General features: G+C 40.1%; 1 protein-coding gene across 4 annotated transcripts in view; it reads left to right on the forward strand.

Moving 5' to 3' along the window:
• LOC125741689 (integrin alpha-M-like) overlaps positions 1 to 12,936 on the forward strand; it is a 139,707-nt gene extending 126,771 nt beyond the window's left edge. For 2 of the 4 annotated variants that reach the window (XM_049012910.1, XM_049012914.1), the window contains exons 18-30: positions 4,705 to 4,830; positions 4,923 to 4,996; positions 5,145 to 5,283; positions 5,376 to 5,489; positions 5,984 to 6,063; positions 6,482 to 6,565; positions 6,751 to 6,829; positions 9,051 to 9,149; positions 10,470 to 10,550; positions 10,847 to 10,957; positions 11,544 to 11,642; positions 11,778 to 11,888; positions 12,501 to 12,935. In XM_049012910.1, coding sequence (XP_048868867.1) covers positions 4,705 to 4,830; positions 4,923 to 4,996; positions 5,145 to 5,283; positions 5,376 to 5,489; positions 5,984 to 6,063; positions 6,482 to 6,565; positions 6,751 to 6,829; positions 9,051 to 9,149; positions 10,470 to 10,550; positions 10,847 to 10,957; positions 11,544 to 11,642; positions 11,778 to 11,888; positions 12,501 to 12,599 — 1,296 coding nt within the window. In that variant the 3' untranslated portion in view covers positions 12,600 to 12,935. Of the gene's footprint in view, positions 1 to 4,704; positions 4,831 to 4,922; positions 4,997 to 5,144; positions 5,284 to 5,375; positions 5,490 to 5,983; positions 6,064 to 6,481; positions 6,566 to 6,750; positions 6,830 to 9,050; positions 9,150 to 10,469; positions 10,551 to 10,846; positions 10,958 to 11,543; positions 11,643 to 11,777; positions 11,889 to 12,500 lie in introns of all 4 variants that reach the window. The other 2 variants (XM_049012915.1, XM_049012909.1) reach the window with 2 other exon arrangements.
• The last annotated feature ends 856 nt before the right edge of the window (positions 12,937 to 13,792 follow it).

Genomic DNA, 13,792 nt, shown 5'->3' on the forward strand with positions numbered 1-13,792 from the left:
GATAAGCGGTTTGGAAAATGGATGGATGGATTATTATTATTATTATTATTAGTGCTTAATAATAATTAAAAGAGATGATGATAAATAAAATTCTTTAATAATAAAGAGAGAACTATATTGCTAGTCAATCCATCCATCCATTTTCCAAACCACTTATCCTACTGGGTCGTGGGGGGTCCGGAGCCTATCCCGGAAGCAATGGGCATGAGACAGGTAACAACCCAGGATGGGGGACCAGCCCATCGCAGGGCACATTCACACACCATTTACTCCTATGGGCAATTTAGTAACTCCAATTAGCCTCAGCATGTCTTTGGACTGTGGGGGGGAAACCGGAGTACCCGGAGAAAACCCCACGATGACATGGGGAGAACATGTAAACTCCACAACCAGGACATGAGTAAGCATAAGTGAAGACAGAGATATGAGTGGCAAAATAACCGCATTTGAGTTCACAGAACTGGTATTTTACCGTATTATACCGCATCGAAATAAAAATACAGACTTAGCGGTATATGATCACTGTTATAAAATGTTAAAATCAACATTTCAGAGTAGAAAAACCCATTGCTTTAAGGTCCTTAACTTACAGTCAAAACAATCTTCCACTGATGCAAAACATACTCACCAGTGTGGTCCCAAAAGTTTAATCTCTAATTTGGAAATCTGTAATGGAAAGCCGCTAAATCTAACTTCCAATAAATTGTCAATTTTATTCAGTTTATGACCTTCCAAGTGGTGGCTAACATAACAGCTAGCTGTTGGTTGAAAAGACCATTGATAATGTCTTGACGTGCATCAGATCGATAAGCGTTAAATTTTACTGCCTGCTATTCTTTTACCATGCCCGACACCTCATTACTGAAGGCGTGTTGAACATGTGCATACAGTTTTCAGCTGCTCATTACCAGAACAAATGCTGAAAGGCTGGTCCCAGGTTCACCTAAGGAAGACTGTTAGAAGCAGTCCTGACTTTGATGCAACAGATATAGCAAGATATATGGAAGACATGACAGTGCAACTATTGTCATAAGTAACAAATGCACAACAATATTAGTTGTAAAGAAAAATATATATTGTTGGAGTGATTTACTGATCATATCGTGCACAGCTCCATAGCGACACCGGGTGGGTCTGGCCCCACTGGCCCCTAATGTAGAGACACCATGCAAGTGCCGTGCAAGCCATAGAAAACAATGGGTTCCTGTGCACAGGAGAATGTTTGGTTGTTCGGTGAGAAATGGCTATAAGCACATTTTTGTCAAGATCTGTGCCCGTCTGGTCCAGTCCTATGTGTCTTATTCCAGTTTGGCCAGCAGGTCTTGCTGGTGATCCTGTTCCCTCCTGTCTTGTAGCTTCTGTATCCCTAGTGTGTTGGCCTCCCACCTGTGCTATTGTGTAGCCTAACTAGCTAAGTTATTGGTCACTGTTCCCAGCTACTCTTTTGTGGATGAGGGTTTGAAGCTGGCCAGAAGCCAGTCTCAACTAATGTTCAGTTTTTTCGAGTTCTCCTGGTTTAATCAATATTTGTATGGGTTACAGTAGGGGGCAGCGTGTGCCGTTTCAAACCCAACCTCAGCACATCTGTGGGTCTTTGAGCGAGGCCCTTAACCCCCAGCTTCCTGGGTGCCCCAACAGGTGGCTGCCCTTCGCAGACAACTTACTGTACTCTACAAAGAGAAATGTGAGAGAGTTATAAAAACAACTTTTGCCCTTGGGATGAATTTCCTGGCACTTCCACTCCCAGGAAGACAATAACGTATCAATCAGTTCTTTGTCTTGCTCCTTGTTTCCTGTATATTCGGTTGTTTTAGATTTGTTTCCCTTGGGTTTTGGTCCTTTTCCCCCTATCTGTTAATTGACCTCCTAATGCCTGTTTTTTGTAATGCACCCCACCTGTTTCTAGGTAACCGTGTTCCCTTTGATTGAGTTGATTACAAGCCACACCTGTCCTTTGCCCCAAAACCTTGTGTGTTTACGTGCCTGCTCTCATTCCATTTCTTAGTCTGTCATCGTTCATGTTCATGGCCATGTTACAAGGAGTTCTGTTTGTTTCAAAGTCCTGCTCTCTGTGTTGTTCAGTTTCCCTGCTTTCTGTAGTTAGTTCTTGTTTTCCCCATTTGCTTTTGACCCCTCGTGGTTCTTTATTTAACATGTGAATTCTTATGGTTTGTTCATATGCAACTTTGCAACCCTAATCCATGCTGCCACAGTCTTCTTAGAGAGAAGAGGCTTTCTCCTGGCAACCCTTCTGAACAAGCCATATAATTTGTTTAGTCTTTTTCTATTCATGAACTTTCACATTTAACATTCTGAGGCATTCTGTAGAATCTGAGATGTAGCTCTTGGATATTTTATAATTTCTCTGAGCCTTGCACGTTCTGACCTTGGGGTGAATTTTCTGCCACTCCCAGGAAGACTGGCAACTGTCTAGAATGTTTTCGACTTGTGAATAATCTTTCTCACTGTAGAATAATGGACTTCAAATTGTTTGGAGTCTGACCTTATGACCCTTTCCAGACAGATGGGCAGTAACAATTCTTTCTGCAAGATCATTGCTAATGTCCTTCCTCCTTGGCATTGTGTTGCACATCTGAATGCTCCAGACCAGCAAACTACCAAAACTTCTGTTTTTATAAAGGTGGTCAGACTTGCTGATGGTTAATCAAATGCATTTGATTAGCAGCACTTGACTGCTACTTACCATCTTAGGCATATTGATTTCAGGGAGGCATATGAGGGGCATCTGGGAGGGTGGGGGGTGCGGGCCAATGCGTGGCTGGTATTGCAGTAATACTGTACATATATTGCCGATTTCCTTAGCATAAGAGAATGTTCTATGTTAATGAACCTGTAGTGTCGACTCTTACAGTATCAACCTTAAGAACTAAAGTTTTGATATACTGTGACTTTGACATATTTAGAGAGCCGTGTGCATTCCCAGGACGTCAGAAATAGGAGAAACGTGTCCACCTCACTGTTGGGTTCCTTCTGGAAGGTGAAGCGCTCAGTTCCCTGGGGTCTCCTCTTGAGGGATAATTTGCTGCCAAAAGTGGAGGAGTTGAAGTATCTCAGGGTCTTATTTATGAGTGTGGGATGAAGAGAGCGGGAGATTGACAGGCGGATCAGTGCAGCGTCAGCAGTAATGCGGACGTTATACCTTTCTGTCATGGTGAAGAAGGAACTGAGCCAGTAGGCAAAATTTTTGATTTACCAGTCGATCTACATTTCTACCCTCACCTATGGTCATGAGCTCTGGGTAGTGATCGAAAGAATGTGATCGCGGATACAAGCGGCAGAAATGAGCTTCCTCCGCAGGGTGGCTGTGCTCAGCCTTAGAGCCTTAGTAGAGCTCAGACATTCTGGAGGGGCTCAACGTAGTGCCGCTGCTACTCTGCCTCAAATGGAGCCAGTTGAGGTGGACATCCATCTAGGATGCCTGCAGGACGGCTCCCTGGGGAGGTGTTTCAGGCATGTCCAACCGAGAGGAGGCCACAAGGCAGACCCCGGACACACTGAAGAGATTATATCTCTCGGCTGGCCTGGGAACGCCTGGGTATTCCCCCGGTGGAGTTGGAGGTGAGAGGTATTGGAGGCTTGTGCATCCTTGTGCAGAGTCTTACTGTCCCTGCGATCCAACCCCGGATAAGCGAGAGAAAGTGGATGGATGGACGGATGGATGGATAGCATAGACATAATGTTGCTGGTGTGATGTCAATATAACTATCAACAGATGTTTTAACTGTCTACTTTTGCTGAGAACCACTTACTTCATTTATGGAATAAAAACTACAATGGTAGTGCCTATTTGGGGAAAACCGTTGAGGGATCAGGCCAGTACGGTGGTGCAGTGGTTAGCACTGTTGCCTTGTGCCTCTGGGATCAGGTTTTGTTTCTTCACCATGGCTCCATGTGTGTGGAGTTTGCATGTACTTTCCGTGTTGTTGTGGGGTTTCCTTGCGGTGCTCTGCTTTTCCCCCCACACTCCAAAAACATGCTGAGGTTACATGGAGTTACTAAATTGCCTTTAAGTGTGCATGTGTGAGTGAATGGTGTGTGAGTTTGCCCTGCGATGGGTTGACATCCCGTCCTGGGTTATTCCCTGTTTTTGTGTCCATAGCCTCTGGGATAGACTCCAGATACCCCACGACCCTGAATAGGATAAGTGTTTACAGAATACAGGTGGATGAATGGATGGGTTGAGGGACTATAAAGTACATAATTTTAACACGCCTAATAAGTTAAGGTAATTTCAATTTGCACAAACTTTCATACTTTATTTCACTGTAACATTTCATTTTTGTCTAATGATTCTCATGTTTGTGAGAATGACCAAATTTAAGCATAGCAAGCAACCACCATGCTTTCAGTTTCAAAATAAAAGGATTTCAGCTAATTTCAATTAAATGACAATATAAATGAAATAGTCCATGTTCCACATTTTACTTGTTGCCACAATCATTGAAGGTATAACCCCCTTTTCCTGTTTGATGAATTAATTATACTTCTTTCAGGGCCATGCCTTCTTTTTCGGGTTAAGCATGGTGGACGTGTCCGGGCTAGAAAGGGGAGAATATGTGTAACTAAAGAGTGCATAACTTTTAAACTCTTTTTTGACTTAAGCATCTGATGGGAGAATAGACTGCAGTGTCACGTGATCTCTGAAGACAAGGTCAACATTTTTCATCTTATGTTGTCTCACAGGCTTGCCCAGAAGATGCCCTTAATCCTTTACAAAATCAGGTAATGTTCAGCTTTACAGACACACCCTCTCAGCAGAACCTTTCCCCTGTCCTGCACCCAGCTTCACAAGTCAGCTCATCCCATCCAGTGAGTTTTTAGATTATTGTTTTCTATCTGGTATGATAGTAACAAATGCTAATAGTTATTATGCCATTAAATGAACTCTCCTCTATTTTTAGTTAGACTTTGAAATAGATTGTGGCCCTGATAAGGTGTGTATCGATGACCTTAAAGTGGATTTCAGTTTCCAAAGGTAAGAGTAATGCAATGCAAAACTGTTGATTAGAAAGACAAACATTTTCTGTACCTTATCCTATAGTTGGTCACTAATTACACATATGTGGTGTTTCTCCTTCAGCATGAAGTACTCAAGCCTTTGGCTCTTTTTCTTTCTTTCTCAGCGTTTCTGAAATGCATGTTGGCATAATATCGGAGTTGAACATTCTAGTGTCAATGGAGAACAGAGGGGAAAATTCATACAACACCCATATCATTTTCACCTATCCAATTGGAATGTCGTACAGAAAAGTTGAAGTACAGGTGAGGGACAATAACACGATCAGCATTGCAAGTTATGAGCGAACATGAACCGAATGACATTTATTGAAAAAATTCATTTGTATTGTTTTTAGGATGCTTCCAGTAGGACAAGGGTTCAATGCAATGCCTTGCCCTTTGTGGGTGATACCACTGTGGAGCAGATCTCCTGCAGCATCAACAGGCCCATTTTCCATAGCAAAGTCCAGGTTAGGTCCAAAACCACTGCATCACAGAATCGTTTTGCTACTGTATTCCACTTATTCGAATATTCACAATTGTCATCAGTATTGGCCCATTCCTCACTCTCTGAAAACAATTAGGAAATATGTGACTGGTGATTATACTGAGAATTTAAAGAAACATCTGGAAAGCACTTGAATTGCGTATATTTTATGGTGGATCTTCCAGTTTTCTGTTCAGTGTGTCTGGAATTTCATATGTGTACCGTTATGAAGACTGTTTTTGAGGTGATAGTTCTTAATTGTACTGTTATTAAATAGATTATTTTGTTTGAAAATTAAAACACACAATCAGTTTAATGGTTGAGGTGTATTATTAAGTACACTATTAAACCTAAGGCAGAATAGTAATTCCTGTTAATGTGTCAGGTAAATTTATCCAAACTTTCATTTGACAAATAATCTTTTAAGATTGACATTCGGAGTGTCATTCTATTAACATTCAGCTCTATCTTTCCCAGGCTTCCTTTGTGCTCAGTTTTGGCATAAATGGCAATAGTCATTTTAATACAAACATAACATTTACAGCCAATGCTACAAGGTAATAACCCCTCTATGCCGGCTCTGATAGAGATTTGCTGGTGCATTTATGTTCAATATTGTCTTCTGAGGAAAACACAGATGTCACATTGCTTAATGTCACATGCGTTGGGATTATCTGTTTGAGACAATGTCGCCCAACATTCAAGTTTAGCTGAACTTTTTTTTTACTTAATTTAATTCACATATTTTCCTAAAGAAGCAATTTATTGCCCAAACATAATATGCATAATATAGATTTGAGCAGGAACTCAGCCTACAAAGGAACCATGTATTTATCACACAATAAAGTCTGCCGAGATATAATTTAATTTTTAATCCTTAGCTTTGTTAAAATTTCGTTACTGCAATGTATGTTGGGCTGGACATAATGGGCTGATATTTTTGTTGATATAACATTCTCCTGGTTTAATTTTCAGTGGAAATGAACAACACACAGGGAATGAAAACTTCAAAAGAAGAAGTCTTGGTGTAAAATATTTAGTTTACTTTCAAGTAACAAGGTTTGTACCTTATTATATTATGTGGTATATCTATGCCAAGCCCAGTACATTTCCAGAGAAAAATATTTTTTCTAATGAAAAAACATGTATTCAAATATGTATTTAAATATGTAATTAAAGGACTAAAATTTTGTTGTCTTTGGCCGACAGCTGTAATTAATGTTCAATTTTATTTTGAATTTAAGCTCTGAGGAATCAACTACTTACATTAACTTCACAGCTGGGAAAAGTGATTTGAAGCAACCTGTACTTCATTCATTTAAGGTAATGTGTGTCTTACTTCATATTGGCATAATATAATATGGCTTTTATTTGACATTGAGTGACTATTAATAGCTGTATGCCAAATACTATAGTGTGCATAGTTTGTCACTCTCCATGTTTTTTTAATTGTGCACAAATCTAAATAAAAGTGGAATCAAATACCAGAGATCAGACATTTAATAAAATTACAGTCATTTTTGCATTTCCCATTGCTACTCAACCAGGAACACATTTTTATAATGTACATAGTTTCATGAAAATCATACAAGAGACCACTTTCAAAGCTATCAAAGACAAATCAGGATGGAGATAGAAATGCAAAATATATATTTTCTGCATCCCAACATGATAGTAGGGTAATTTTTAATAGGAGGCCCTCAGCGTTGATAAACAAAAAATATTTGTTGACAGTGCAGCCAGCTCTGTGGATTGGGACACAAAAGGTTCTTCAAATCCCTGGGTCAGCAGAGTGATCCTACCATTGGGTCGTTGAGAAAGGCCCTTACCCTCAGTTTCTGACCCTAGTTTCATGAGGTGGCCTCCTGGGATTCTTTTTCAGCTGTCCTGAAGGAGGTCCCCTTTTCCTTCACTCTCTGGTCAGGTGGTCAGGTCATGAGATGCGACACTCATTCTCCTTTGAAGGCGGCTTGGCCAAACTTTTGACTGGTTCTGTTTATATGAAGGTGAGGGCAGATTTTAGGTCATATTGATGGGATCAGCCAGTATCCAGCATCCCTGGAACAGTCGCCCAGTGATATTATTACTCTGCTGGTTTCAGGATCCTCCCCCAACCATCCAAAATTCAGGCACAGATTCCTCATCCACTAAGCTATACATCACCATACCATTCTTTTTTATATATATATATATATACACTGAACAAAAATATAAACGCAACACTTTTGTTTTTGCTCCCATTTTTCATGAGATGGACTTAAAGATCTACAATTCATTCCAGATACACAATATTACCATTTCTCTCAAACATTTCTCACAAATCAGTCTAAATGTGTGATAGTGAGCACTTCTGCTTTGCTGAGATAATCCATCCCACCTCACAGGTGTGCCACATCAAGATGCTGATCTGACATCATGGGTAGTGCACAGGTGTACCTTATACTGCCCACAATAAAAGGCCACCCTGGAATGTGCAGTTTTGTCTCACAGCAAAATGCCACAGATGCCACAAGCATTGAGGGAGCGTGCAATTGGCATGCTGACAGCAGGAATGTCAACCAGATCTGTTGCTCGTGTATTGAATGTTCATTTCTCAACCATAAGCCATCTCCAAAGGCGTTTCAGAGAATATGGCAGTACATCCAACCGGCCTCACAACCGCAGACCACGTGTAACCACACCAGCCCAGGACCTCCACATCCAGCAGGTTCACCTCCAAGATCGTCTGAGACCAGCCACTCAGACAGATAATGCACGGCCCCATGTTGCAAGGATCTGTACACAGTTCTTGGAAGCTGAAAATGTCCCAGTTCTTGCATGGCCAGCATACTCACCGGACATGTCACCTGTTGAGCATGTTTGGGATGTGCTTGACTGGCGTATACGACAGCGTGTACCAGTTCCCACTAATATCCAACAACTTCGCACAGCCATTGAAGAGGAGTGGACCAACATTCCACAGGCCACAATTGACAATCTGATAAACTCTATGCGAAGAAGATGTGTTGCATTGCATGAGGCAAATGGTGGTCACACCAGATACTGACCGGTTCTGAGTCCCCAGACCCCCAATAAAGCAAAAAACTGCACATTCCAGGGTGGCCTTTTATTGTGGGCAGTATAAGGTACACCTGTGCACTATCCATGATGTCAGATCAGCATCTTGATGTGGCACACCTGTGAGGTGGGATGGATTATCTCAGCAAAGCAGAAGTGCTCACTATCACACATTTAGACTGATTTGTGAGAAATGTTTGAGAGAAATGGTAATATTGTGTATCTGGAATGAATTGTAGGTCTTTAAGTCCATCTCATGAAAAATGGGAGCAGAAACAAGAGTGTTGCGTTTATATTTTTGTTCAGTATATATATATATATATATATATATATATATATATATATATATAGAAGAAGAAAAAGAAGAAGAAGATTAAGGATAAGGATCAAAATTATACAAGTTATACCAAACTTGTGGACAAGCTGGCTGTATGTTTAATGGATTTACGGTCTAACAGATTTTTCACACAACTGCTTTTTCTCAAAGGTAATGAATCATTTCAGAAATCCTGAAGTGACAGTCACTATAAAATCACCGATTAAACTGGGAGCCAAAGATATTTGGACCAACAGAAGCAGCCTTCAGGTAAGCAGTGCTACAGTATGAAACCATCTTACAAGCTCACCGACTGGCAAGAAAGAGCTTGGTGAAATGCAGACTTAACAAAAATGGGTGAGGTGGTCAAAAGTGTTTTTCCTACAGAGTCTGAAGTCCACCTGGGAGATTTTGATGTATATGTGCGTAATGATGGAGGTACCTTGGGAAGCATGAATGGGACAAATTCCTTTCCATATCTATACCCCAATGGCAACTGTTATTGGAGGTCTGTGAAAGCAATGGATTTTCTATATTTAATTACTGTATTCAAAAATAAGAATGCCCGTTAGTGTACATGGTAGCAGAACACCATAGGCCAAAGGTCATAGTCACAAAGTCATGTAGTCATACTGCTGGTGGACCTCAGAGATGTGGGAAGCTGTTAAGCTGAAGGAGGCCTTCAGGACAATGCTTGCACAGGGCTATGCTGAGATAGTGGAAACATACAGTCAAGCAAGAAGCTCTGAAATGAAGGAGATCATGGAGTAATATCTTGACCATAGGGTGAGTTTGGACCTGCTGCAGGAGAGAGAGTCCCAAAGATGTTTTGCCAAATTTTTGAATAAGGAAGTGGAGGTAGAACCATGGATATAAGGAGATAAGTCTATCAGGAGTGGGGAAGTGCTGATCAACCCTGAGGATATTGCGGAGTGATGAAAGGAACATGTTGATGAGCTCCTTAGGCTGGTGGTCAGAAGCCTCTACAATGGAAAGACTGCAGGGATAGATGTGATCCGTCTAAGAAAAAACCTGGATGCATCTCATCAATGTAGCCATGGATTCAGGGAGTCTACCTCTGGACTGGCAAACAGGAGTGGTGGGTCCTGTTTTGAAATGGAGGGTCTAAATGGTGTGTGCAACCTATATGGGATTATACTTCAAAGATTTGGAATTACCAGGGTACTGTAGTGAAGGCATTCAATGATCGATCTTAGGAATGAGAAGGAAAAATATAAATTCTGGCCAGGCTGTGGAACAACTAACTCATCTCCTACATATGGTTATGTGAGGGTTTGTAGAAGATACTAACAGAATCAAGATGTGGTTGGTGATCCTAAGCTGGGTATATGATCATGTGTGGGAGACACAGCCACACATAGGGTTGCTGATGATGTTCTATTAACATCATCTGGCTAAATATGAAGCATTGGGGATGATGAGGGTCCATAAGAGCACTGACAGTACAGACATAGACACAGGTCTGCACAATGCAATACATTAAGTGCGAAGCACCAAACAGTTATTTAACATGTAGTGTAAATGGAATAGGAAACTGTGCTGCATGTTAAAATAATTGTTTATTTGTAGATTCCAGGGTGTCAAAACCAAAAGGATGAGAATCCGAATGTGGCCAATTTTGTGGAGATACTGAAGAAGACCCAGATTGTGGTAAGAATATTTGATCATTGTGTTGAATTCAGATGGTTTTGTAAATCTTTTTAACTCCTTCCTGTGTGCTGCTCTACATATACAATATATGTATAATTCACTTTTAAATTACACATTAAATATGTGTTCCAAGTAGCCATTTCTACTGTCTATTACTAATTAACATATTCTGTAACTTTGTATTAAAATATTTTCTATTAACAATCTCGGATGCAGAAAGAGAGAAGCAGACTTCCACGAAGATCACCATGCTGACTGTCATCCTCTTGCTCTCTCTCCTTCTTATTCTCTGTTAGAACTGCACAGTTGCAGTTTGTGCAGTGATAAAGTGTATGGTTCCCATGCAAGAGCTGCAAGACACTTTCTATAACATCTCTGGCGAAGTAAAATCGGGGTGGATAGAGCAGGTAACAGCAGAATTTGTGTTCACCGTAGAATTGTATTGTAATACTGGTTAGTACTGCTGAATCTCTTGGAATTGTGTTAACGTTACTCCACAAGACATTATGCCTGGTAGAAAAAAATGTAAGAATCCTAAGAGTGCAGTAATGTAAGGAGAGAATTTACAGAAGGTCACCGTGTGTTCTGTAGTAAATCTCGTAGGTCTCTTACGGTACTGTGTTTTATGTAGATGTTTAGAGGTTTATTTTAAGAGACAAAATAGCTGAATTCTTTCTTTCACCATGCTGCAGCAGTGGGACCTTCAGGCTCAAATGACCTCATGTAAACTTAGTTCCATGTTGGCATGAATTTTCTGCAAATGATCTTAAGCAGTATTTCTCAATGCAGTCCTCAGGGCCCCCCAGACAATCCATGTTTTTGCTCCTACTGTGAGCTGGGGGTCCATGAGTGCCAGGTTGAGAAACACTGATCAAATGGCATGCTGTTGGGGTAAATGGGTAACTAATGTAACTGTATGGATGAAAATGGGTTGGCATGAAGGGAAGGGAGTTTCTCATCAGAGCCCTTAACTTTCTGTCTCTTTCCTCTCAGACGCAGCTCATGGCTGTAGATTTGGTCAGTAGCTTAGTTCTGGATTATGACCGGAACCAGTTTGTTTCTGCTACTACAGACCACATTCCAAGTGCTGAGGTAATATGATTAATATGATTAAGTAATTTCTCACATTTTACTGAAAACTGTCAAAGGAGGAGTCCCAGCACATAATACACATTTTATACATTTAAAAATAATCATTGGTGCTGTTTGTGTTCCTGCTCACTGCAGGTTAGGACACATGTGGTGATACACATCGAACCAAACTACACCAAAGAAATTATAGGTGGTGTAGCTGGAGGTTTGCTGCTCCTTGCTTTGATCACAGCTGCGCTCTACAAGGTCAGTGTCATTATTTTATTTTTTTACTAAAAACGTACATACTGTACAGTAATCCTCCCATATCCATGGGAGATACGTTCCAAGAGCTACAGAGGATGGTCGATACTGCAGATAAAGGTGAACCGCCTGTAGACCCCATTTATAACGTAACTTTCGTGTACGTACCTATAGTAAGTGATAAATTACACACAGTAAGACGATACCTACAGTAAATACAGTAATAGTAAATTCTACATTATTATATATTACTGCGCAAATATGGAATTGTGTAGTAGTATAGTAGTATAAACTCTCTTAAATGAAAGGTATTCTGACGTTTTAGCCTAATACTATAAAGAGATGACATAACAATGAAAAAATATCAGGGATTAAGGGATGACAGAGCAATGAAAATAATGTTTTTATATCCATCAATGGATGAAGGAACAATGTAAAAACATACTGTTACAGATTTTACTGTATATATATATATTTTTTGGACCATGGGAAACCACAGATAACTGAAACCGGTGATACAGGGGGGCTACTGTACTTTTTTATGCACTAGTCAGACTATGACTGATTAGCCTCCTCTGTTATGTGAATATAACCACATTATCTCTTCTCTCTCAGGCTGGATTCTTCAAAAGCAAATACAGCCAGATGATGCAGGAGACTGGAAACGATGAGACTGCAGGAGCAAGTCCTGATGCTCCACCAGCCGCCGAATAACATTTAAGAAGCACTTCATTCTTATCTGATAATGAATATATTTTACGTTTACCTGCATTGAAATATCTTTGGGAGAGGATATCATGAAATTTGGGTTTTATTTTATTGCTTAAGCTTATATTACATTGCTAAAGTACTGCTGCAGCATGTGCAGAAAAGAGTATGTCCATTCATTCATTCATTCATTCATCCATACATCCATCCTTCAATTACCAATCTGGCACAGGGAGCCAACGGAATGGAAGCTCAGCTGGAGGTTTTATCATTCTGGCCTTGAGACTTGATGAAACACTGGACGCAAGTACTTTTCCATCATTTTTATTTTCTTTTAGTGTAACTCATACGTATGGCAAAATAAAAGCATGCAAATAAAATCTACACAAAATGTGCTGATAAATTATCCTAAAAGCAAAAAATATACCCCCATTAAAGCCTTTGGTTAAATCAGAAAACAGAAAAACATGAAGTAATACACGTCTCAAAATTCAACAGTAACACTATTTCAATTCTCTTACAATTTTCAAGAACTACATGTGGGTCTTATGGCACCACATGTAGTATTCATGCTGTGTGCCAATGTTGACCGAAAAAGTAATGAAATTGATTATCATTACTATAGTAAAACTACAAATTTTAACTAATTTGGGGTAGTATACAAAACTTTTTACTGAATTTTAATTTATGTAGCCAGGTAAAACCAAATTTATTATGATACCCCTATAATATACATCTAATACCAAATTTCACATGATCTACTTAAAGTATGGTAATCAATAGAGTACTTTTTAATTGTACTTTGATATTTTGAGAAGTTGCAACAAATGTTTCATTGTATGTGGGTAGAAGATACAGGTAGAAAAAATAGATTGGGTAGTAGCATGAGTGTAAAGGAAACAGCTCTTTCCAAGGGTTTAAAATAACAATGGAATTGACACACCTGTCTCACTAAGAGAAGCTCACTCACACACAAGACCACTCTACGTCCTTCTAAAAGGAAGGGGCATTACACAGGCTGAATACTATTATGTCTTTTGCTTGTGCTGGGCCAGCGGGTATGAGTCCTTCTGGGTCATGTTAGACTAATTCATGCATAAGTGCCACAACATATCCTTCTTCTGATCAGGACTGCCAGAGTGGCCCATGGCCTGTCAGAAGGTTCCATGACTCCTGCAGCTGCTAGCTCCTGGATTTTA

This window comes from Brienomyrus brachyistius, chromosome 5 (genome assembly GCF_023856365.1).
Source record: "Brienomyrus brachyistius isolate T26 chromosome 5, BBRACH_0.4, whole genome shotgun sequence".
Taxonomy (NCBI): Eukaryota; Metazoa; Chordata; class Actinopteri; order Osteoglossiformes; family Mormyridae; genus Brienomyrus; species Brienomyrus brachyistius.